This window comes from Phyllopteryx taeniolatus, chromosome 4 (genome assembly GCF_024500385.1).
Source record: "Phyllopteryx taeniolatus isolate TA_2022b chromosome 4, UOR_Ptae_1.2, whole genome shotgun sequence".
NCBI classification, from domain to species: domain Eukaryota; kingdom Metazoa; phylum Chordata; class Actinopteri; order Syngnathiformes; family Syngnathidae; genus Phyllopteryx; species Phyllopteryx taeniolatus.
Genome location: NC_084505.1, coordinates 30,031,814 through 30,057,740, shown reverse-complemented (window position 1 = coordinate 30,057,740; position 25,927 = coordinate 30,031,814). Strand labels below are relative to the sequence as shown.

General features: G+C 42.5%; 1 protein-coding gene across 12 annotated transcripts in view; it reads left to right on the top strand.

The window, feature by feature from the left end:
• The window catches only part of LOC133477130 (nuclear factor 1 X-type-like), a 178,787-nt gene that overhangs the window by 134,102 nt on the left and 18,758 nt on the right, over nt 1-25,927 (top strand). For 5 of the 12 annotated variants that reach the window (XM_061771524.1, XM_061771523.1, XM_061771516.1 and 2 more), the window contains 8 exons: nt 10,855-10,917; nt 11,866-11,940; nt 12,448-12,571; nt 15,258-15,293; nt 15,403-15,447; nt 15,523-15,650; nt 17,289-17,363; nt 22,285-22,410. In XM_061771524.1, the coding sequence (XP_061627508.1) occupies nt 10,855-10,917; nt 11,866-11,940; nt 12,448-12,571; nt 15,258-15,293; nt 15,403-15,447; nt 15,523-15,650; nt 17,289-17,363; nt 22,285-22,410 (672 nt within the window). The remainder of the gene's footprint in view (nt 1-10,854; nt 10,918-11,865; nt 11,941-12,447; nt 12,572-15,257; nt 15,294-15,402; nt 15,448-15,522; nt 15,651-17,288; nt 17,364-22,284; nt 22,411-25,927) is intronic. The other 7 variants (XM_061771526.1, XM_061771525.1, XM_061771527.1 and 4 more) reach the window with 3 other exon arrangements.

The window sequence follows — 25,927 nt, the reverse complement described above, 5'->3', positions numbered from 1 at the left end:
CCACATCAAGCCTCGTCAAGCTTCCACTAACGACTGCTCCATACAATTTGATTTCATGACTGTGTGTGTGTGCGTGCGTGTTTCTTCACTCTCGTTCGCGCTGTCTCGCATGCATTCAGTTGTGCAGTTTCCTCGACTTCCCGATGGCCTGCTAGCATCGTGCTTCCTTGGTTTACGTTGCCAAAAGGTCAAAGTTGACCCTTCTTCCACCGGCTCCTTTCCCCTGCTTCACGGGCATTGTGTGTTTGTCATCTCATTGATCAAGTCCGCTCTCCTGGAGCTTCCCTTCACTTATACGATGGCTTGTGCCTCCTTTATTGCCCTCCCTGCGAGCATCCTCCTTTTTTTCCCCCTTTTCACTCGTCCCTCTGTCCTCTTGGCATCGTTTGATAGGATTGAGTCACTTGGGGTGTTCCTACTTCTCAATGGGACACACGCATATTGTGTCCGTTTAGCCCAGCAGGGAGCAATAATCTCCAATTTTAATGTTGTCACCATGGAAACCCAACTAAACTACTGAGGATGTTATATTTGCTTACCCAGTTATTGAAATTACACTGTTGTATTTAAAAATAATAAAAATCCAAGACAGGCTTTGACTCGACGCATTCCCAACAGAATGATCATTATTTCCGTTGCATTTCTCCAGAGATAATAGCTTACAAGTTCCGCCGGAATTGGGTCTGCTGCTTTACAGTTCGGCGCATTCACCCAACTGACTTATTGATGTATTGTTATGTTCGTAAAGTGGCACATTTGCCACGAGTTTCCATTGAAGTGTTGCTCGTGAGAGCCATACTTGGCTTCGGCAGGAATGTTTGTTATCGCCGTTATCTCAGCGGAGCTTTTGGAGGAGTTGGCAACCTTCGTCGGTATCACTTCGTGGATGTGTGCGCGAGTACGCGCGTGTGTTTGTGTGTGACTGCGTCGAGGATGTTTTCTCATTCTTATCGTCGTGTCCTTGGCTGTCGAGTGCGCCGGCGCTCTGTTCACGTAGTTCACTTTCTTTTATGTGTCTTGCGAAGAAATGCACATGGGCGGAATGCAACTTAAGAAAACTACATGAATACTGTTAACATAACAAATATCATGAAATGCAAGCAGATGGTCAACATTGTTGAAACTGACCTTCCAAAGAAAGAAAGCTAATGAGCATATGGAAACAAAGATGGCTGCAATTGTGGCACACGGGCGGGGCTTACCTTCAAGAACTCTTCAGTTGTGGCCAGGCAAGAAGTGTGTATAAGTAAACAGACTCTTACCCAAAAAAACAAAGGTTCTCTCTTGGCCAGCAGGAAGAGATGCTGAACGAGGAAAAAATCCAAATCCCTGCAGAGGCCTTCCCCCACTTCCCTCCTCGTGCTTGTCCTCCTCTGTTTTTGCAAAACTTGACACTGATTCACAGCTTTGTACACAGTTCCTCCACTTGTCTTGAGTTCGTTGTCTGTGTCATGTTTCATAGCTTCTCCTGCCGTGTATACTCCCGATACTCCCTACTACTGGCTTGTACTCCTCTCATGGTCACACGAGTTAGATAGAGATCTGATTTATGCATTCCAGCAAATGCTCGTCTGGTTCTTGAGTCGCTGTTATAGAGGAGCCGAAAAGGTCCAACACACAATCCACTACAGGACGCCGGTCGACAAATTTAGCCGAAGGAAATCATGGAAATGATCTGTTCCAGTCAAACAGTCGCCATTGTAAAACCTCTGTTAGCTTTACTGGTACGGTTGTAACATTTTAACCATCCCCCAAGTGTGAAAATACAATTACAACAGTATTGTAAAATTGTGCAAGATTTCAATACAATAAAACCCGCTCCCTTTAATATCATAATTTGGGTGTCGTGTTTAACAATGGAAGACGATACATTTGGTACCTGGGCCTTCATTGACTTAATCCACCTCTTAATATCACAATGTAATTATAGAAACCATCAATACTAAACAATAGTACACAAATGCGTCACATACATTATCTGGAGAATTTCAGAATCAATATTTATCTAAAAACATGACAAACAAAATGTAAATGAAAGACATCATACTTAGCAGATATGCTGATTGTTAAATGTATTCATGTGTGTACATTGTGTTTTGCTACTTTTGCTCCGACCGACCAATGGGAGGTTGGAAAAAATGGTGACATAATTGCCCTCTGTGGCGAATTTGAAATCGGATTGGTGTGAGAAAAAATCCTCTTGCTATAACAGCCGCACGTCTATCGGCCAGCACCGATTCCGAAGGCGCTGGCCAGATCAGACTGGCATGAAAATGGATGGATGGATGAAATGTAAGGCGGTGCTGCCGATAGATTTGCGGCCAGCCGAAAGCTGACCAGCATTGAGCATTCTTAACGCTCATGCAAGCGTAAAAGGAGGTAAACATTAACACTAACCAACTACCATCCCTCTGTCATTTTAACCATATTTTGCCGAGCTGCCTTGAAACACATACAGTACACGTATACACGTTGCAAAGTTTTGTTCGGTTTCCACGTACTCTGCAACCTTAAGGGCGTTTTGAATTTTGATTTCAGAACATTCACACGATACATTTGGTTTCATTTCTGATAGGCTTGAACCCTTAAACTCCTTTTTGTGCATTCAAGCACTTGGCTCGGAGTTGTGCGTGAATGTGCGGCGTTTGGATGTTTCGCGTTTCCTCCTACTGCGTCAGTGTTCTGACCGCACTGTGTTGGATCTCGCGATCGCACCGCAAAACGCAGCAGGGATAAGCTCCTAGTCGTATCTCTGTAACGTTCACAGCCCCGTACTTCACCATCTCCTTCCTTTTTCGTGCCTTTTGCCTCTCTGTGGCAGGCCTGCTTCTCTCCGCAGTCGAGAGAGTAAAGTCTGAGCTAGCCCAGGAGTCTGGCCTGTGCCAGGAAATTGCCACCTGGTGGAGATAATCCATCACTGCAGCCACACCTTCAGCATGTGTCGCAGTTGTTTGCATCAAGCGAGCGCTGTGTAGGTAGCAGCGAAAGTACGTGTGTATCCCCCCCCCCCCCCCCCCCCCCCCTCCCCCCCACCCGTGTTCCTCTTACTCTTTCCCTTTCCGGCTTTTGTGCAGCTGTATTTATTTGGGCCGGAGCGGGACGGTGCAGAGACACTGGCCCTGAACATGCTTGGGCCTCTGCCCCAGTTGACTCCTTTAAGCTGAGTCGATATGGAGGTTGACAGGGTAATAATGCTGGTGTCAACACCACTTAGGGGACAGTTATATCAGTATCAGCTCGGCGGGGGGACTTTCACACTCTGTTGAGCTGGGTCATGAACTGTGCTGGGGCCCCAAGCCATAGACACACACGCACGCACGCGCACTTCGACGCACGCAAACATGCAGCACACTCGGTGTTTGCAAATGAAGACTTTTTGGGCTGGAATATAATACCTGCGTGATGTCAACAGAAGTCGCTTCAAAAGTGCAGCGTGGCCCAAAGATGAACTCGCCAACTTTTCGGCCAGATGTGGTCAACATGGCGGAAAACAGCGTTTCTTTTTTACATTTTCTATGGGAGAGGTATCCACTTTGTAAAGTACCCCACTGCTTTCATATACTCTTATTCAAGCAAACACTGACATTGTTCCAACACCAAGCAACAATTTTTTTCAATTCTTAATTTTACACCGAATTCAGAATCTCATTTTCGTGCAAAAAAAAGTGGATTCAGACACTTGGATAATGCCATGGTTTGGCAACCGTATAAACATTTTAGTTTATTTAGCAGGAGGTGAAGGTGAAAAAATATCTACTTATCATCAACCCTTTTTTGTCCAGACATGAAAACACATTTTTTTATTAGAAAAGCTAGAATTTTGTTGTGTCATACTCCTACTTTTGGAGTTCTGCTCTTCATTTGTATGGCTGGACAGTGGAATATAATCTAGTTTTAAGATGATAGTCTATTGAATCTTGATATGATAAAACTCCTCTCAATGGTCCCATTTTAGTGACGGCTTGTCAAATACAATGCCGCAGAGGTCCACAGTAATCTGCGCTGATGAAGACACGACATTGTGGTCGACTGAGAGGAAGACGACTAAAGAGAGGGAGGGCCAGACAGGATCCTTCCTGATAAAGAAGCGGCGCATGTATGGGCATCCGGCCAGCCACCATCCACCCCCAACCCGCGTAAAACCTCCCCTCAGCAACCGCACATCGCACGCCGCCCATTCCCCGCAAGTTCATGTATACTCTCTGGACCCTTAACCCCCACCCCCTTCCCTCTCCCACTTTCTTTCTCTTTCCCTTTCCTGCCATCCTTGTAATCCTCCTTTCTCCCGCCTCCTCCTCCTGTCTCTGCTCCTCCTTCCATTCCTCCCCCTACCTCCTTTCTTCTCCTCCCTCCCTCCCTCATCTCTCAGCATCCCTCTCTCCTGGGTCTTCTTGCTGTGGTGCGGAGCTGTTGGCAAAGCGTGGGCGCAGGCGGCACACAGACGGGAGCACAGATGGGCAGCAAGCTGCGCAAGGCAGCCTGGCACACCTGCTACACACACACACACACACACACACAACCCACCTTGCCAAACAGTTTGCCTGGTTGTGAGTGGCACAGTCACACAAATGCATACATCCGTACGCTAATAGATTCACACGAAAGCCCAAATGTATGCGTAGCACTAACAAAAAATTAGCTGTTAAGAGTGTCTTTAATATTATTCATTAAACCTTTTTATTTATTTATTTTATTTATTTATTTTTTTTTTCTTGAACCAAATACCTCACATTCACACATCTGGCTTAGCTCAATGTGAAATTTATGCGTAACAGCAACATAAATCTGGAATATTCCCATCTGTATTCGATACACTTGAATGAAATGTGCAAATGCAAGAAAATACATATATATTTTAAAAAAAAAATAATAATAATATCCAATAAAAGAGCGGAGTGAACATCTGTGTGGGATGGCTAGGGGGATTAGGAGGTTTTGGAACATTTTAAGCGCATTAAGGATTAAAAAAAGGTCAGAATGTTTAGCAACATACCGATAAACCTCTTAAGCGAAACCCAATTGGGAAGGCTGTACGGCGTGATCCTGTGTTTTGGGGAGGAGAAGAGCAAAGAGAAGGAGGAGGTGGCGGAGAAGTGGGGAGACGGGAGTTGCAATTGTTCCAACAAGGAAGAAAGTCACATGGACAGAACTGACACACGCACGCAAAAGCAGACACAAATTGATATGAACGCATACTCGGGGTGGGACAAAAATTGCCGAAATTGTGATCTCGCGATCACAGCGTGCATGATGTCACTCACGTTTGCTCCGAGCTGAGTTTGAATGTAAACAAACAACTGCAGTGTTCTAACCTCTGAATGGTTCGTCCGTGGGCGTGTAAGGTTCAATTCTTCTCTCGGCTTCACTTTGCTTTATTTTAACGCCGGCTCTCATCCCTCGCCACATCTACTCCGGCATGCATTCTTTGCCGGCTCCACGTTGGGACAAAGTTCCTCGCGTATGTGGCTTCGTAGACAAACGCAGAAGGTCCAATGGCGCCGATACTCCCTCCCAAAGAATGTCACTGCCAAACATTCTGAAAAGGGAAAACACGACACACAACGTACACTAAATAACAAGAAGGTGAAAAAGTAAGACTTCTGGTTGTTCCAAAGTTGAGGCTTAACACTAAAGGTGATGGAGCACTTTCCATCAGTGCGCCTCGACTTTGGAACAGCCTGCCTGTGAAGCTGAGACACGCAAAATCCGTGGCATCTTTTAAATCACTTCTTAAAACACACTTTTTTAGAACTACTTTTACGTGATGGCATCATCTTCCTGATTTTTATTCTTTTTATCCACTGATTTCTGGACTCATTTTATTTTTATGATGTCTTTGTGAGTTACGTATTTAGTGAAGTGGCCTTATAAAAGGTTGCAAATATTCTGTGCATATTATACTCCAGTATGTTATTGCATTCAGTTCAAGATGGATACCATCGATATTTGATTTCCAGTATATTAATAATTGCGTAATTGTTGTATGTGTCGTCAAGTTATTGGTATTGCTGGCATAACATTGTGAGTTGATTTGCAATTCCAACCCCAAGTGCACACCACATTATCTCACAAATTGGTTTGCTCTGAGATCTTAGCAGTGTCAATTCCTCTCTTTTAATTTTTCACCTTGACATTTTGATAAATTTGGGGGAATTACAATTGTAGATTGTAGCGGAAAATTCTTCTCTAGCTCATTTCAGTGACATGCAATCTGGGATATTTCCCCCCCCCCCCTCAATTAAGAGCTTTATTTTTGTGCTCAGCACCAATGTGCTGAATGTCTGCTGGCCTCGAGCGTAACGTACTCACTTAAACCTCTCACACCGCCAAAAGCAACAGGTCGATTAGCCAAGCTTGAGCTATAGCTAATAGATTAAGTGTCGCGGCGTTGGCGCTTTATTAAAAGACGTGAAAAGGAAAAAGCAGGTTTATTTTATTTCAAGATCCGCAGTGCAGCCAGTCGTGGCAAGTGGAAAGGCATAGGCTTGCTTTCAGAGTTATTTGAGTCTCATAAAACGACAGGAATGGAAGCGCTTAGAGACGACCATATGTCACACATGGCAAAAAGGGATGGGGAGGAAAATGCACTGCAGATGGAGCTGATAAAGGGAAAAGCCACGGAAATATGTGAGCGTTGACAGTGGGAGGTACAGTAGTTTGTAGAACCTTCTACACCAGCCAGTTGGGAATGTTGAGCCGCTATTGAGTCTGCTTGCCGCCCTGCATAAACTACACAGCGGCAAAGCTGTAAGACAATTTTAGACGAATTATACTCACCTGTAGCGGCAGTTCCGTTAGTGATTGTGTAAATAGCAGAGACAGTAAACAAACAAGGAATCCTAATTTATATCCAACTTTTAATGAAATGACATCTCATAGTTGCGTGACAGGGTTGTTCTACCTCAATTATACGACACTGTGGACTGGTTGCCAGTAAGTCACAGGCCAACTGGAAATGATGCCGTGAAAGCCAGTCATCAGGAACCACCACACCGGTGACTCAAAACCACAGATCATTAGGTGTACCGCAGACTATTAGCCAATTTCACTTAACTGATCCAAATATTATTATTTCTTTACACAAAAAAAAATTTTAAAAAAATCACGTGTACTGACATTTTTGGTTTGGTGGTGCGCCGTGAAATTCTTCAATGTCAAATATGTGCCTTGGCAAAATTAAGGTTGGAAAACAGTGCACTACACTACCAATGTTGAAGAGTGAAACAATAATTAGCAATGTTGGGGTTCGAGTCTGGGTTGTGGTAGCCCATTTAAAGTATCCAGTATTAATCCACTGTCAAGTCGGCATTGGCTGGTTATCGCTTTCAAGGTATACCACAGTTTTAAAAAGCCACGGTTTCAAAAGCGCCAAAACTTTCCATCCGCAGTTTTTTGGTTGTGTGTTTGGTATGTTATGCTTTATCCAAGTTTGCACAGCACTGTAATCCTGAATAATTGACACGACCCCACCCTGCCTCACTGACGCATTATTGTGAATCCCACTTGATTTCTAGGAAGGACACGCCCTGCTGCAATAGGATTGGCTCGTGCCTGGAACTCAAGTGGTATTGCATTCTTAGTAATGTATCAGTGAGGGTAGAGTGACAAATTGACAAATTCAAGGTGTTTATTTGTGACAACTGTCTTAAAATGAACATTTTCAACCAGCTATGAGAGTTGGCATGTTGGTGCAATAAATACGAGACTACTGGACTTGCTAGCTAACTAAAGTAGCTTGTTATCAGCCCATTTCAGCTCTGAAATCGTAAAGTGGCGAAGAGCAGAGAAGTAGCTAGTCATTTTCTGAGAAATAAGTACTTTTACTGTTTTTATTAGTTTCGGTTTCATTCAAAAAAAAAGATATTGTTTTCCTATTTACTAATGTACCTACAGAGCATGTTTAATGAAAAAAAGTTATTATATTTGCCCATACACATTTCGTACTAATACGTTTTAGGGCTACTATGCAAACTGTTGTATTTTTGCTCACGGTTATCATCCTGTCGGAATCTGATGGCGGCCCGAGTCAAGTCAGGTATGAGTTTGAAGACATAATTGCTAAATGCGACCTTTTATGTCATTGTTTTTCCACTGATTCCATTCCAAATCTTTCACTGGTACAGCCCAACTTTCATATCTGGCTCATATGTGACCTCAGGCGACACTGCATTACTTTGCGCTGGTTGGGAGGCACTACGCGTGAAGCTGAGGTTTGACGTTAGCAGTCGAGGTCGAGGGGCGTCCGAGGGGCCTGCAGAGCTCTGATTCGAGATGCTGAGGCCGGACCTCCGGGGGTCTGCGGCGGCGAGATAAAGGGCTCTCCGCTAGGTTAGACTGGTTGCGGCTGTTATGGACTGCAACTGGCCGAGTGGTGATAAACGGTCAGCAGACCTCCTGAGTTTCATTTCCTCGGCCCAACAGTAGGAACACTGTTTCGCTTTCCAGTGAATTTGATAACCCCCTCGTAGCGATGTAGAGCTACATCTTTATCGCAGCTGGCTAATTCTAGAGGCTAATTGCGGTCTTAGGACTGCGCACACATTAGACAGATGCGCCTCGGGCAAACTGTGCACACCGTATACAGATGCAGCTGTGTCTTCCGACCAGTGCTTGGACGGTGCTAGAAATGGAGTGTTGACAATATTGTAGAGCCCTGTGGCAAAATACTACACGCCGGTAAAAGTCGCCAGTGAAGTCGGGTTGTTTTCCCAACAGCTTTCATTGGCACTTGTATGTTTATTCTCGAGTGTTTGTCCGTCTATGAGGGGCTCAATGTATCTGGGGTGCGCACGCAGCCTCGTGTGTTGGGAGCCAGTGCCGTCAGTTACCTGGAATGCGGAGCTGCCGCCAATGCTAAGATGGCTGCCAAGCTCTAAGATGGCTGCCAGGATTACACGCGGCCCGTGATGGGGCGACGGCGACGAGTGAGGGATTCTGCATGAGAGGAGCGAGCAGAAAGGGAGATCTCTTTGCTTTTCTGCACTCTGTCTCTCTGCGGACGGCTTCGTAGGCAGCGAGACAGGCCTGTTATTTTTTCTGCTCACTAGGCTAATCTGTGGCTTAGAGTGGCTGCAAGGCAAGTGCTGCTGGCAGGAGTCTGTGTGCTCTGTTATCACCTACAGCCTGCGGATAAACACCTCCGCTAGCTCGCTCGCTAGCAACGTTGGGCTCGATTGATGACCATTAGCATTCACTTCACACACAAACAAGTTCAGGTGCATGGTCCCGGTTTGAGAATAGATTTTTCAGGTATCTGTATTCTACTTGAATATTTTTTTTTTTCCTGAAGACTTTTTACTTTTACTCCCTACACTGATATCTGTACTTTCTACTCCTGACTTTGTCAAAATTGGCTGCTTACTTTTTTCAATCTCCACGTAAACAACAGTGTAAATAGAAAAAGGTCAAGTCAACCGTGGTTGAGATCTTGGGAACGTAAAAAAACAACAGGGACAGCAGCGACATGGAGGAACTCGGACCAGGGAGCATTAACAACCATGGTGAAACAGATTCGGAGAAGCGAAGTATTGTCCATCCGTAGCCTTGTAAAAAAAAAATGTTTTGATGTTGCCGGTTCCAAGAATGATTTGTGGCGTGTTCATTGTCTTTTTGCCATCCTAAAAAACACCAGTTTATCTGTCTAATCTGAAGAAGAAAAAAACACAGACATGTGATATGTATTTTTTAGTTGCTGCATTAGATGATTTAGCATATTTTATGTAGTTGTGTTTTGCTCATGCAGGACCTATTTTCAATTCAGTCCCAATTATCCTGTCAGAATTTAGCTCGCAGTGATTATTGTGTCCAATAATTTTTTTTCAGTGTCGAGCACTATGCAAGTTAATTTAGAAAAAAAAAAACTTTTTTTCGTAGTGCCAAGTTGTCAAAACTGACATAATTAAAAAAAAAACTTTTTTAATTTACTTTTGTATTTAAGTACATTTCAGCATTTGTACATTTTTACTTAAACTTACTTTCACCAGAGAGTGAGTACTTTTACCACCATTGCATATGCATGAATATGAACGCGGTGACAAAAAAAACAAAAAAAAACCTGGACAACAACAAGACAACGCTCTCTTTTGATACCCTCGACTGTTACAAAACCTTTTTTTCCGCCTGCAGCTTCTCCATTCCTAATTTTGTCCCACTGTTGCCAAGGCTTGCCGTTTGCGGCTAAACGCTCGTGTGAGTGAAGCCGATTGCATTCATAGGCCAGTCATAACAGGTGTGTGCAAACGTGCGTGTGTACACAGATTAGTGTTGCTTGTTGGCCCCCGTGGGGAATAGTTTTCCTGCGACTAAAACGCGCTCTGCCTCAAATTCGCGGGCGAAGCCAGCCTTCTGTGGTCAGCTGTTTTCCTGAGTCTGTTTTCCGTGGCGATGAAACAGAAATTAGAGGAAGAAACAGATTGCAGAGTGCACATGCTTGTGTGGGTGTGCGTTCGTATGCGACAGTGTGTGTGTGTGTGTGTGTGCGTAAGGTGCTCTGTTTATGCAGACTAAATCCCTACCAGCAAAGAAGGTATTAAATAGGATTAGGGCACGGGATATGATTGCGTAGTTAGATACTTATTGGCATAACAGCACACTGTAAATCATTGCACCTTCACTCAGCAGGGAGACGGGAGCGAGCTTTCCGGGATGCAAAAAAATGTCACAGCCAAAAAAAATGTGTGACTTTACTAACACATGTATACCATAACTTAGCACATACTGTTAATTTAGCTTGTTCCCTCTCACACCTCGCTTATCACAGACTTATGGATATTTGGCTAATAACAGTACAGTTTTTATTCAAGAAAATGTGTATAAATACTAACCATTTCTTCCCGTGTCTCCATTTTTGTGCAGAATCCGGACAATCAGATAGCTCCACCCAACAGGGGGACACGGACATTAAACCACCGCCCAATGGTAAACGTAAACACACACACACTAACGAACATGAGTCATCTCATTTGGAACAAACTGGGACAGAATGGAATGCACTACTTGAAGTAAAAAAAAAAACTAAAAAAAAACCAATCAAATAGTTTCCCTCATTCTCTATTAGGTTCATTGAAATACCTATCCTTAATCTGCACTATGTCATATCAACACATAAGAATTCAAGACACAGCCCGAACACAGTCAATGTAAAAATCTACACACCCCCTGTTCAAATGCTCTGTTTTTGTGATATAAGAAAATGAGACCCATATAAATGACACACGCACACAAAAATAAACTCCATTAATGTTACATATAACCTGTACAGCTCAATCAATTTTTATTTATTTATTTTTTCTCTCTCAAATGTGGGAAAGTGTGTTACAGTCCAATAAAACCAAGGTTGAACTTTTGGGCCATAGTTCAAAAAGCTACGTTTGACACAAACGCGACACCACTCATCACCAAAAGAACACCGTTCCTACAGTGAACTAGGAGCAGTTCCAAATACCAGGCAGTTGTTCGCACAAAACTTTCAAGCTTCTGTTAGAAAGCAAAACAACTGTCACGAAAAGCCTACTGGAATAATCTGAACTTTTGAGGGGTTAATCAGAAGCATTTTAAATGGTGGCGGTTGCGTGCTGACTCCCTTTTAATGTGAGACTGAATGTGATTGGTTAATCATGAACACAGTCATCCTAGTTATAACTGGATGTGCAGTTTTGTGCAAACACATTATGGCACTTTTTTTTTTTTTTTTTGTAAACGTCCCCTCTCAAATAACATTTAAACAAAATTTATGTTGATTTCCAAATAGTTGTAAATGTCTCAAAGGTGTGCAAATTTCAGAGAGTCTTTACTTTTCTTTTTGAATATTTTAATGTTTTAATCAAAGTATCCCACCCCCCCCCCCCCCCCCCCACCCCCCCACAGGACACCTGAGTTTCCAAGACTGCTTTGTCACCTCAGGGGTTTGGAACGTGGCTGAGCTCGTCAGAGTGTCACAGAGTAAGTAGAAATAACTTTTTTTTTTAAACAAACATAAATAGATAAAAAGAAGGAAAAAAATAAATTTGTACTTAACAGATTGCTGCCAATTTCCAATTTGGATCAACCCCAACATACACCTACATAGCCATCCTCATGCATATGCCTGAGTTAAGAGATTAATATTCAGTCTTTACTCGCTTAGAAATTAAGGAAAATGTCAAAATATGTCTTGCAGTTTTAAAAGAAAGGATCACACCTTTATGTGGAGACGCACCAAAATTAATTGTTTTTCCTTGACCATGCCTTCAAAACCTAATATGTATTTTGATGAAGTTGTATTTGTCGAATTCGGCTCACATACACACAGATGTCAATTAAAACATGACCTGCTTAGCAGAAGGACAAAAGAACAATTACTCGCACTCTACGTTTTCTCCACAATCAATACCATCACCTCTAAAATTTGCAGTTGCATAAATGTTAATGTTTGCTCATTATCTTTCATTTTTTCCCCTTACTCATTAGCTCCTGTTGCCACGGCATCAGGTCCGAACTTCTCCTTGGCCGACCTGGACAGCAGTCCCAGCTACTACAACATCAACCAGGTGGCGGTGGGGCGGCGCTCCCTCACCTCCCCTCCCTCCACCAGGTACGCCCGCCCACCCATCATAGCCATGGAGTACCTTTCCAAATTCCAATGACGAATCCATTAGAATTCTCTCTTATGTGACAGTGACTGCACAAGTGTGAAACTGTTGTACAGCGGTGCCTTGAGATACAAGTTTAATTTGTTCCTTGACCATGCGTGTAAATCAAAACACTTCATCATCTTTCCCCACTGAAATGAATGGAAATGCCATTAATCCGTTCCAGCCTCCCCTCAAAAAATGTTGTAATGTTTTTTTAATAAGAAAAATAGCACGCTATAATATTATCATCCATCCATCCATTTTCTGCACCGCTTATCCACACGCGGGTCGCGGGCGTGCTGGAGCCTATCCCAGCTATCTTCGGGCGAGAGGCGGGGTACACCCTGAACTGATCGCCAGCCAATCGCAGGGCACATGCAAACAAACAACCATTCGCACTCACATTTGCACCTACGGGCAATTTAGAGTCTTCAATGAACCTACCTTGCACGTTTTTGGGATATGGGAGGAAACCGGAGAAAACCCACGCAGGCATGGGGAGAACATGCAAACTCCACACAAGCGGGGCCAGGATTTAAACCCAGGTCTCCAGAACTGTGAGGCAGATGTGCTAACCAGTCGCCCACCGTGCCGCCTCTATAATATTATATTTTCTAAAACATAATGTAATTACATAATTTAATAGAATTAAAAATAATTAAACCGTTTTTGTCACACCCTTCTCCTTCAATGCACATTGTGCTGCTTATTCTGGTGTGCTCCCCTTGGCCACCTGAGAGCACTCTAAGACACATGTACAGATATACTGTACTTGAGACTCAGCTCGTCTCTCGGCACAGCAAAAATATTTGTCGATCTTTGCAGAGGAAAAAGAATACATGCCTCTGAGTATTGATATGTCTATGTGTGTTGCTCCACCGTTTGTTTTCAGCTATCCGTTGCTTTAAGGATAACAACATCGCCACTTAGATGGTAATTGTTAACCCGTGTGCCTATGGGGTTTCCAATTGTATGTTAGCATTAAGGTAGCGAAGGCCATGTGGTTTTGAATACATGGTGTCTGAGAGTGGCAATAAACAGCTTGAAGCCTCTTTTTTGAAGAATTTTCCTAATTATGACTGAATTATGCCAAACTGCTGCTTGTTATGAAGTGAGTTGACTCACCTGCCACCACACAGCGCTCGTATCTCAAGTTTGCACTTGCAAGTCAAAGCAAAAAAAAAGAGCAGTGGACGGCTCTTATGTCAAAAACCTCGTAAGTCGGGTTACTCGTAACTCAAGGCTCCACTGTATAATGTCAAATTTAGTTAATGTATGGGCTGTCGTTCACGTTTCACGTTATGGGCCATCAACCGTTTACTCCTCTCCGCATTTTATCCTTAACATGCTTCTCTTTCTGTTAGATGTCCACCTCTTTTGCTACTTTTCCACTGCACGCAACTTACTCCAGGGGTTCTCAAACATTTTGGGTCCAGGGACCCCGACATGGGATGCATTTTTCCAATAACCACATCATAATCGCACCAATTACCGTCTACATAACTTCCATGTATACCCCGAAGTTATTTTATTAAAAAGTCGCCTGGTTTCAAGGAAAATTTGTAATTCTAGATAACAAATTTAATTTTGTTTTTGTTATTATAAACCATGTAATGATTGAGTGAATTGAGGAAAATGACCAAGAAAAAAAAGTTGTCATCCTTATAAGAACAAACACGCATTTTGTCGGGATGAAAAGCTGTAATCTCAGGAAAATGAAGTTGTATTTTTCCAAGATAAAGTCACAATATTATGATTAGAGTCAAAGTTTAACAAGAGAAGGGGGTTTATTGCCCGGATGGGAGGTTTAGAAAAGGGGATGAACTGTGGGCCTGTGAAGGCCTTCTTTTACGAGTAAGGGCTTTACAAATAAACTTGAAATTACTTGACTTGAATTTAAAAAATACAAATTTATTCTCATGCTTTCATGACCTTTATTCTGGATAAGACAGCTTTATTTTCTAAAAGAATTTTCTGATAACAAATAATGTTCTCCAAAGAATAGAAATGTATTCTTTTAATAATGCACTTTTTGTTCTTCAAGAACAATTTTACTCACCATCATATCAGAGCTTTTCTAAGGGTGGGAAGTGGTCATTGCTTTGTTACATTTATTTTATTGGCATGCCAGTCCCCATATGTACGGTAGGTATGCCTTTAAAAAAAAAAAAAAAAAAAAGATATGACATAAGCATTGATGGCAAATTATTTTTGCGCACCCTTGAGCTACAGCTTGCGGACCTCCGGAAGTCCCTGCACCGCCGTTTGAGAACCACTCACCAACACGACTCGCCATTTTTGCTTTTCCATTGGCAACAGTAGGTACCACAGTACTAGAAGCAGAAGTTCCAATAATGAACCACTGCTGGCCTCTCATTGATCGCGCAGATAAGTCATGGCCGCCTCACTGTAACTTTGGGCCTCAGCTTTGGATGTTGCAGTATTCGACTTCAGTCTTCACTTTGTTCTCGTTTCTGGGTAAAAATGGTCTCCATACTGAAAGTAAATACAAGAGAGCCTACTTTTCCGCCATTGTTGTCGGCACTGCGCGGTGTAAAAGTGGTATTTGATTCTCTGCTTTTCCTCTTTCTTTCTTTAACGTGTCTTTCCTTTCTTCTCACCTCTTGTCATTTGCCGTCACTTTAGGTCTGAGGTGGAACTGTACGCAAACCTTCCGCGGAGGTAGTTAAAAAACACAGACAAAGACACGCAACTAATGCCGCATTGCACGGAAACAACAAACACAGTGTTTGCTACCACTTTCTAAATGTTCCTTCTGTATCATTTATAGTTTTCATACCTCGTACTTTGGTGGTTGTGATTCAAGATTTGTTAGGTACTTGATCAGAACATTCACATCGGTAAGGTATTTTTCACTGCTTCTAAACGTTCTCTCCATGCCCCTCACCAGCTCCACCAAGAGGAAGTCGTTAGACGACAGTGAGATGGAGAGCCCAACAGATGATGTTTTCTATCCCGGACGCTCGCCCGCTGCCAGCTCGTCCCAATCCAGCGCGTGGCCCAATGACATGGATGCAGGTACCACCTCGACACGCTGCAAACCTTCCTCTCCCGCAAAGCAAAGCATCACCAGTCTTCTACTAGGCCCCCCTCGCAAAATATCGTTACTGCCGCGTATCGTATTCTTATTGCTCATGGGGCAATATTGTTGTATTTTATCAGGTATCGGTAATATCGACAATTTGTACCCTTATCGACGACTTTGACTTTTTAATATGAGTTCAATCTCAGTGTTCTCTGTTCTGTCAATGCGTTGCATCTAATCAACCAAAATAAGTTCTATTACAACATTACAATTTGTTTTGCTAAGATGAAGATGAAAGAGTAAAAATGTCATAATTTAATATACCAAAAGTGTAATAGTTTGCATTTTGCTTAACCCGTGCTGATTGATGTACAGTATGCAGGTCAGTCATTTGAGTAAATTTTCTGTGTAACTATAAATTATGCAGAATTTAATGTCCAATATAAAAATCACTACATTAGCTTTGCTATCTAGTGTGAAAAGTTGAGGAAGCATAACTAGGAGACTCACATACTACATGTATGTATAAGCGCATTTTGATTTACTTGGAATTTTTGATGACTTTCCCCCCCCCCCACCCCTCCATCTTTAGTAACTTTCAATCGCTTTATTGAGCGAACAGTAAGAAAACAAACGTTGTAAGCACATTTCATATTTCACACACAAGCTGCAGATGGCGACACAACTCGCGCTAAGTGACTCAACGTGCAGAGTTAACGAGCCAACTCTACACTCTTATTCGCTGACTGCCCACGTCACTCACCACACCTGGCCCGCCTTTTAAAGTCATAGACACTCAAAGTCACAGATACTACAGTAGAACAGGAGGATGTCGACTCCAAGTGGACAAAAATAATATCTGTGCCTCACATGCGTGTTACTGTGTATAATGCAAAATCTATTCTATCCAATTACCTGATTAATCGATGGGATAATCAGTAGAATGCTTGACTCTTAAAATATCCCAAAATTCAAAATTGACTAAATATCATATCAATATCGTAGTCAATTACTTTCCATTTCCCACCCAGAATGAAGATAGTTTTTTAATCTAGAAAATGTGATGTATTTTCTCAAGCCAAAACGTAGATAATTGATGTAAAAAAAGCAAAATTGTCACCCAATAAAACCACCAAAAGAAAGGAACTTTTATTGTCGATATAAACCACTACAATTTCCTTATTATTATTTTTTTTTACACACTTGTACACCATTTTGTGTTGCAAGAATGGAGATAAACGCTAAAATAAATAGCTCAAGACATCATGAAGATTTCCCAATGAATATGAATAACAGGCCTTATTGAAGGCTGTATATTCATGTTTCCCTTGTTTTGATAGTAACCCCAGACCACTACTGTGATCTGCTTTGTACATCACCCTCCTCATTAGTTCCGCCCCTCCCATCCCACAATCCAGTCAAGCTGCTAGCCGTCTTGATGACTTCTAATGACATAAGTACATGTTCATGATCACAAGCCATGAAACGTAATGCTCACTCTTAACCCTCTCCACTTTCCCCCCCTCATCTGCTGTCTCATTCTCTCTCTCTCTGTCTCTCCCTCTCTCTCTCTCTCTCTCTCTCTCTCTCTTTCCTGTCTCATTGTTAACAATACCCTTCTCCACTTTCAGTGCAGCACCATTTGGCCAGTGTGCAGGAGAGGAAGATAAAACATGAAAACGAAGGCGTGCAGTTTCCTTACCATGGTTAGAACAACATTGATTACCCTTACATATTTGATATTTATAAGCACACACATTTCTCTGTGTATATATTGTAATGTTTGTTTGGATGTAAGGTAAATGAAAGAGTATCATTTTGAATATATGTCCTGCTGATGATGTATGTTTTAACCCCATTTTATGTGGTGAAGTGACAGGATTTTCCAGGATTATCCACTTGAAGTTTTACATTCTTTGTCACACATGCACAGCTCACCTAAAATCCTTGGCTTTCCCTCCGAAGTCCTGCCTGCCCTCCTAATGACATTTTAACCAACATATGTCACCAGGGGAAAAAAAAAAAAAAAAACACACACCAGCAGACACACACAAACGACCTCCACAGGTTAACGTGTATTCACGCACACACACGTGCATAATGTGTGCATACACAGATACCCCTCCGCCGCTCGCCCACTTTACACCTCCTCCAAAGGCAGACGTTCACACATCGAAACGCCCATGCTTACCATGCTCCCCGCCCCTGCAGGTGTTCAGGTGCCCGCCTTGCCACCACCGCTCTGTCTCGCCATCCCTCCCCTTGGCTTGAAATCCCTCATTAAGATGCTTACCGTCTGCGGATCAGAGGTGTAAAAGCCTTCCTCCTGCTTCCTTGCACTCCCTTCCGCCCTCCATCACAGTCTCCCTTCTGTCTAATTGAAAATATGTACAGCGGGAAGGACTCTAGGGAGGGACGTAGCCAAAAGCGATGGTTAGTTTTATCACCGGAGCCCCGGCGGCTGCTCCGACGCTCCTGCTCCACTTAGCAGTCGATGTAATTAAGAGACTGCTCGTGAGGGCCGCAGCAGCGCTTGCTGCATGTCTTTGCGCTCCAGAGCCTCACCTCCCATCAATTTCTGATTTCTCACTCACTATGGTCTCTCCCTTGCCTGTGCGTCGCCCCTCGGTCTCCATAGTGCAGCATGCTGCCTTGTGCACCTCCTAATGAGTCTGCAAAATAGAGATGTGGAAACCACTTACTGTATTTCCTCAAATATACGCCTCCTTTCCCACCCCAGGAGGTGGCTGTAATGATCTTGAGATTGAGCACCTGTAAAGTTGAAAGTTGTCTTTAAAAAGAAAGTGCTTTTGTATTCTCAATACTAGCCAATACATCAATACTAGCCAAAAACTGTGCGACGTATATCATCTGCGGCAGATCAGAAACAATATTTATCTCATAACACGACATGCAGAGAACAAATTTCGTTTACATGCATGCATGTTCATGACAATAAAATATGATTCTTCTTCTTCTTCTTCTTCTTTGCATCGGCCAGCACTCCTGATTCTAAAGGCCCGGGAGCAGATTAGATTGACATGGCAGCAGATAGAGGCTGAAATCTGATTGGACAAAAAAAAACAAATCTGACATACACGTACTGAAAGCATTGCAGCCAAGAGAAACGCTACAAAATTAGGATAGAGAATAGACTGTTGAAAATAAGTCAATACAATTCCATGGAAGAAATATTATCATTTAGGCTGATAAAAGAGAAGACAACAAGGAGAGATTGAGGGGTGTGGTTCACAAAGGGAGAAGCATTCTAGACATTGTGCGATTTTGGTACAGTATGTATCCAATTTTCCTACGGAACCCACTGCCAAATGCAATCTCATCTGGGAATTCTTGTCCAGGTGGGAGTATGTAAACACATACAACACACACCATGTGCTCGCATAGGAGACGGGAAAATAAAAGGCACCACACACAGACAGGTGTGCCTCAGTGTGTGTCCACTTGCAGTGCTTTCCTTCCTCTCTCAAAAACCAAAACAGCAACACACATCATCAGACACATTCATACACTGTCACATTCAGATACACACCATAGATTTCCCCGCACAGACACGCACTCGCACAGCTGAAGCATGGTCCCAGATGGCGAATGACTGTGTGTATAGCCTTGGGATCCGTGAGGATGCCGGAGACATCTGCTCCACATGGGCTCATGGAGGGAGGCGGGGGCCGTGGGGGGGGGGGGTTGTAGGCAGGCAAAACAGCCATGATTTCATATTAGGTCCAAATGATTGTTAAATAAATCAAACAGCGGGTGGGTTTCCCCCGCTGCTTCAGTGATACGTTAGGCGCATAGATGCATGGCTGGAGTCCTGCAAGTTAGAATTCCCCTTCTTTCCTTGACTTGTTCAGATCTTTTTTTTTTTTTGCCTCAAAATTGCGTGCACGTGAGTGTATCTGTGTGCTTCAGAGGCGCATCTGGTGGCAGGCCTGTTAGTGCAAAGAGACAGAAGGGTCATCAGGGGAGCGCTTGATTGGTTGCCAGTGGAACGCCGAAGCTTGCCAGGAGAGAGAGAGTGCAGTTGTGGCACAAGCGCACATGTGAAGCAGATTGGCAGACGGCTTCGTCTCTGAAGTGCTGAGACATTTTCTTTTACATCCTCCTGATGGTAGTGGTGGGGTTTTCAGGGCCCAGATGTCTGTCGTCAGCGGATTCCCCACCTACCTTCTGATGATTTCTGCTCGTCAGCTTCATTCAATGCTAAACGCATACATGCTGCTAAACATTCTTTCAAATCTCGCATTCCCTTTTTTTTCGTTGTGTCCAAACCATCACTAGTTAAGTCGTCATTTCTGGTCGTTAGCTTCACTGACATACATTCCGTGCACGCTGCTAATGTTCTTTCAAATCTCAGTCACCGCACTACAGAACTACAGTAATCCCCCACAGATTTGTGTTTCCTATTCACAAATTCACTTCTTGGCTTTTTTTTAATTTTTTTATTTTATTTTATTTTATTTTATTTTTTTTTATTAAACGTGAAACCTATCCCAGCTATTCACAGAAAAACTCACCTACTCGTAGTTTTTCGTGCTCTTTCTGAAATGCCCTAAGATGCCACAAAATGCTGCCAAAGCCCAGTCTAAATAGGAATTGATGTCAGGGAAGTTGTGCCTTGAGCTGTTTATCGCCACTCCCACTTGACGTTTAATGTCAAAATGAACATAAAACACAGCAAATTACACATTGTTTTTAAAACCACCTCATAACTTTGCCGTAAGTTAAGTCTGTTTAGCTTAATGCTAACAAACCATGCAAAACGCCATAGAGGGCTAGCAAATAGCATCAGTGTTGTGGTGTTATAATCCTTTAATATTTGAACACAAATGGTGCAACAACACATGTAGGAAGACAATATAATACTCACAGGCATATATACTTTGTCCTGTCTAAAAACGACTTGCATAACTGCAGCTAACTGAGAATTGTCTCCCTGTATATATCCATTTGTCTGTAATATACTGCCCCCATGTGGCCAAAGTGCACACACCAGAAGGAGTGACACAATGCTCATTGAAGCACAAATGTGCCAAAAACTGTTAAATTATTTTATTTAATTATCATTACTGTATGTTTTTATAAGGTACAATATTATGTGCGAGTTTTCTTATTCCAAAACACATTACAATTATTATTTTTTTTGTATCTCAAGGCAACCCTGTATGTTGAAGTGATACATCTTGACTGAGAGAGGAGGGAGGAGCTTAGTTTAGCTGGATCCGAGGTTGTCTTCATGCTTGGAATGTATCTGACAGCACAATACTCCCACATACTCTTGCTACAGTTGGGGGCTGGGGGGGGAAGAAAAAGAAATATATGTCTGCCGAAGACATACAGTAAATGGTTCACACATATTCACTCCCACCTGCTTGAGACTTAACTCTTTCACACCAGGAGGGAAGGTTTTTGCACACCCCCGCGCTTACCATCCACTTTCACACATCTCCAGCTGGAGGAGGAATCATATTTAATGCCGTGTTTGATGCGGAGCAGTCACAAAAATAGACTACAAAACCAGGGCCTGAAAAAAAAAGTTTTCAAGACGAAACATTATCATATCACTCAGTCGTCATGAAGATTAGAAGAAACCCCACAATACAAGAAACGTCTTGTTTTTTTTTTGCTTTTGTTTTTTTTGGTGCTGTTTTTATGCTGTTACACGTGCTGCTTGAGTGTGTGCGCGCCAGATAATAAGCATACTTAAACATCTTATGACATCCTGATTTCATACATGTCGTCAGAGCAACGCATGGAAAAACAAAACGCTGCTGCATTTCCTCGCAGGTTCGGCTTTGCTCTCTCTTCTTCGCTTAGCTCCCTCGCATATTTTCATGTCTCCCACGTGCTTGTCGCCTCCCTCTCCCCAAACCTCCCGCCCGCCGTCTCCTCTGTCCGTCTGCTTGTCTTTCGCACTCAGCAGCTGCCGCGTCCATACTGTACAGTTTGTGCTATTTCTGAATGAAAGCCTCTTCTCGTGCAGCCAGCCTGTGGGCCTGGCAGCGGCCAAAACCGCAACTAGCTGACTGCGGCTGTGACGGTGGCCGCGTTCGGCGCTGGCACCTGAAAAAGACAAAGAAAACCCAAAGAAAGAGAAAGGAGACAGGGAAAACATACAGTGGCACAGTTAGAGGTTATTATTGCTACAGATGTGCCTTGGCTCTCAAACAAAGGCTAGTTTGATATTGGCTTCATTTATTTTCCCCCGTTTTTTTTTTTTTCTCTTTCCTTTTTGAAGACATGGTTGTAAAATACTGCCCAGCCCGTTACTTCAAAGTTGGGAGCTGGGAATCCTTTATCTGAATGAGTTATTGCAGCAACATGAATCACAAAGAACTGCCTTTTTCCCCCCATATATTTGTGAATGAGGCCTTGACTCCTCCGATTGGCTCTTTGAAATCAGTGGAAGTGAATTACAAACATCCCATCACCCCAAATCAAGTCCCCTTTAATAAGAATATAATTAATGTGGCATAGTCAAAAACAAGGAGAATTTGATTAAAACCACCTCTCTTTTCCTCCCTCTCCTCCCCACTTTTTTTTTTTTTTTTTTTTTTTTTTTGTTGATCCCATTTTTTTATTTTTTTATTTTTTATTTTTTTTTACCAGGACTGTCCTCGCCTGGTTCACTTAAGAAGCCGGGGAAGTTTGATTTCAACGCCCTGTCTTCCCAGAGGTCCCCCCGCATGGCGTTCACACACCACCCGCTGCCCGTGCTGGCAGGAGTGAGACCAGGTGAGAGAGCCCTGCCACCAAGCCAAGAACCCCCCCCCCCCCCCCCCCCCCATCCCCTGCCCCCCTCATATTCCAGTCTGAAAAAGAGAGAGAAGGAAAAGGGAGACTGTACCCCAAAACCAAAGGAATTCCACAAAAACGTTCCAATCCTGCAGTGCAATTGCTGAGTTTTCACGTTCAGTGTTACTGCTGTATTATCACGGCTGGCCAAAGTTTTTTTTCTCTCTCTCTCTCTTTCAGTCTATCTTCATCCATACATTGTTTTTTAACATCACCATTGTGCTTGTGTGTTTTAATACTGTCATTGCATGGTACCATTGCTGCATCCATGCCTTTGCCTCGGTGCTTATTAATCCAATGATCACCATTGAATTTCGTGTTTGGATTGTGATTTTAGTGGTCTGTATGGCGTACAGAAGATTTTATATTCTAAGACCACAGATTATCAATGCCACAATGACTATATATAACTACAATGCCACTCAGTAGACCGCAGACCTCTGCTAACAAACATTGAGTTCACTAATTAGCATCTGTGTTGCGGTGCTTTAACACTTTGAGCAACGGATTGAGCACAAATGTTTCAGCAACAACATGTAGACAGACAATATAACAGTATTCACAGTCATATACTCTTTGTCCGTTGCATAGAACGACTAACATTTGTGCCGCACTGATGAGCTTAGAGAGTAGTTGAGATGTTATTATGTTCTAGTTCTACTGCAATATGATTGGCTGCAGATTCCCGGCAAAATGCAATGGGTTCCTCCTTGGTCCATGCACCACCTTTCTATGAAGCTTTGTGGAAATAAATTTTTCCTGTGTAACTGTGTGTGTTCTACTATATGTTTTGCACATGGCCATTAAAACAACAAAACCAGTGGGGCCTTAAGACTTTTGCACAGAACTGTACATGGAACATATTTTGAGACAGAAATACTCAAATGTGAATCAAAGTTGGCTGTCTTTTTCCACCCAACATGTACAGTTTTGTCCTTGTTTCTAGTTTTAATGGGAGCATATTTTCACAGAACGGCACAGATTCCTTTAGTGTGTTTCCAATGACGTCTTTTGATTGAGGCACAAAGGGCAAATTGTCCTCGGAGCATTTTGCTCCAATAGCATATCCTACAAGGTTTCTCCATCTTCACTCTGAGAATTCCCAACATCCCTCCAATGTGAACTTTGCCAACAAGTCCCTGAAGGCTGTCGGGCTCACTTTTCAAAGGCATAAATACGTCCTCCGCTCTCATTCCTTTTGACTCTCAAAGGGAACGGCTTGGTCCGCAGCCAAACCGCACCTACCATGTAAAGGTCATTTGCACTCAGTGCCCTCATGTTGAAGCGTATTGAATTTTACTTTCAGCTCTCCCAAAGGTATATTTAGAAAATATACATGAGGGGACGTGCCTTGAACCACTGAACATGTTTTGCTCAAGAGTCCAAGAAATTAAACGTTACATTTTAGTTGAGTTCCAAATGAGTAGAAGAAACTGTGTATCTGGACTGCTAGCTGAGTGGTTTTGGCGAGATAGAGAGGCTGTAATGAGGCGATGTTTTGAGCTTGCGTTGGTTTGCAGACACACACACACACACACGTGTGCATGTGTAAATTTACAAATTTTGTCTGCGCTACAATGGCTGCAGTCCAAATGGAATGTCCCTTAGAGGCCTCACTTCTATCAAGTGCCTGGAGGAAGACAGGAGAGCAGAGTGAAAAGAAAGAATACACAGAGAGAGACTTCTGGTAACCAAGACCCACCTTGGATGTGCTGAAATGGTTCGCTCCTCTTGTCTAGGTCTAGTGTGAGAATGTTCACGGCTAAGTGCTGGATTGTTTATGTCCCGATGTTGGCACTGGACGCACATGGAGAGATGCCAGGCAGACTGCTGTCTGATTACGCACGTCTGCAGAGAACGGCATTGTGGCTGCCGTTACGCACACGCAACCAATGCGTGCACGTTCACAACCCAAAATTTAAGTCCTGCGCTAATTCAAGCAAAAAAGTGGCCAAAGTACTCACAGTCTGTATTTAAGTAGAAGTAAAAATACTAGTGTAAAAAAAAAAAAATGTAGGAAAACGTAGAAGTACTGATTCAACCTGTTATGTAAAAGTAAAAAAGTCTAGATGGAAATGTAGTCCGTGTAAAGTAGTGATTCTTAGCTGTTGGTTCGGGAGCCAAAAGTGGGTCGCAGCCCCATTTTGGGTGGGTAGCGAATAGCTAGTAAATAATTATATTGCTCCTATTCATATTCTGATTTTTTTTTTTTTCAGTACATTACAGAGGCGTACCAAGTTCCGACATGGAGCATATTAGATAAGTGACAGGAAATGTTATTAACTTATGTGCTAGTCACTAGTTTTCGTGTAAACAAAAAAAAAATGCAGCTCAGTCTCTGGCTAGCAATATGCTTTTGGCGGTATGTCAAACTAATTGGAAATGGCTATTTTCAAACAAACAAAAAAAGCTTTATTCTCCTTAACTTTTATAAAAGTGGGTTGCAACTTTGCAACAATAGGAAAATGCGGGTCCTCGGTTAACAACAGATGAGAACCACTGGTGTAAAGTGAAATCATAGATTTGTTTTTAATGCATTATACATGTTTAACTCATTCACTGCCATTGACGGCTATAGAAGGCAAATATCCAATTTAACTGGGAGCCCTGTCATTTTAAAGATAGTGGCAGAAAACGTGCAAAGGCTCAGAAATATATAGTATAGAATTGATTTGTTGTGGATATGTAATATGATGAGGCGATTAAACATTTATATGGTTTCCAGGGCCATGACGGCCCTCTGAGGGAAATGGTAACGACACTGTGGCCCGTGACAAAAGGAGTCTGACATCTCATTTGAATCTCTTTTCAAATGTATAGGGAGTACCGTAATTTCTCGTGTATAATGCGCACCCATGTGTAATACGCACCCCCAAAGTTGACCTCAAAATTCTGGAAAACCCTTATACCTATATATAATGCATTTTTACAATGCATGATTTTGCTTCTACACATATGATCAAAACAAAGTATTATCTGTATTTTGTTAGTTTTTTTTAAAGAATTATTCTGAAGTTAAGCACTTTATTTGAACACACAATACTTTCTTGAATTTACTTGCTCTTATTTTGAAATTCACAGCCTTACTTTTATTTAGTAAATTAGAAAACACACAGTTGTGCTCATATGTTTGATTACCCAGGCAGAATTTGTAAGATGGGTACAATTCTTAAAAGAAAACATGAAAGACAAGGCGAAACACATTTAATTTTATTTTAATGGGATTCAAATTAAACGGGCAAGCATTTCAGAAAAGCATTATCATTAATGAATTAATTAATGATGGATGTTGTTCAGTCATATATAAAAAAAAAAAAAACACAAATTCTGCCAGGGTATGTAAACTTATGAGCACAACTGTACATATATGCAGTCATACGCACCCCTGAAATTGTAGGCTACACTTTTTTTTATAACCACTAGGTGGCAGTGACATTTTGGAATGAAAGTGTACAGC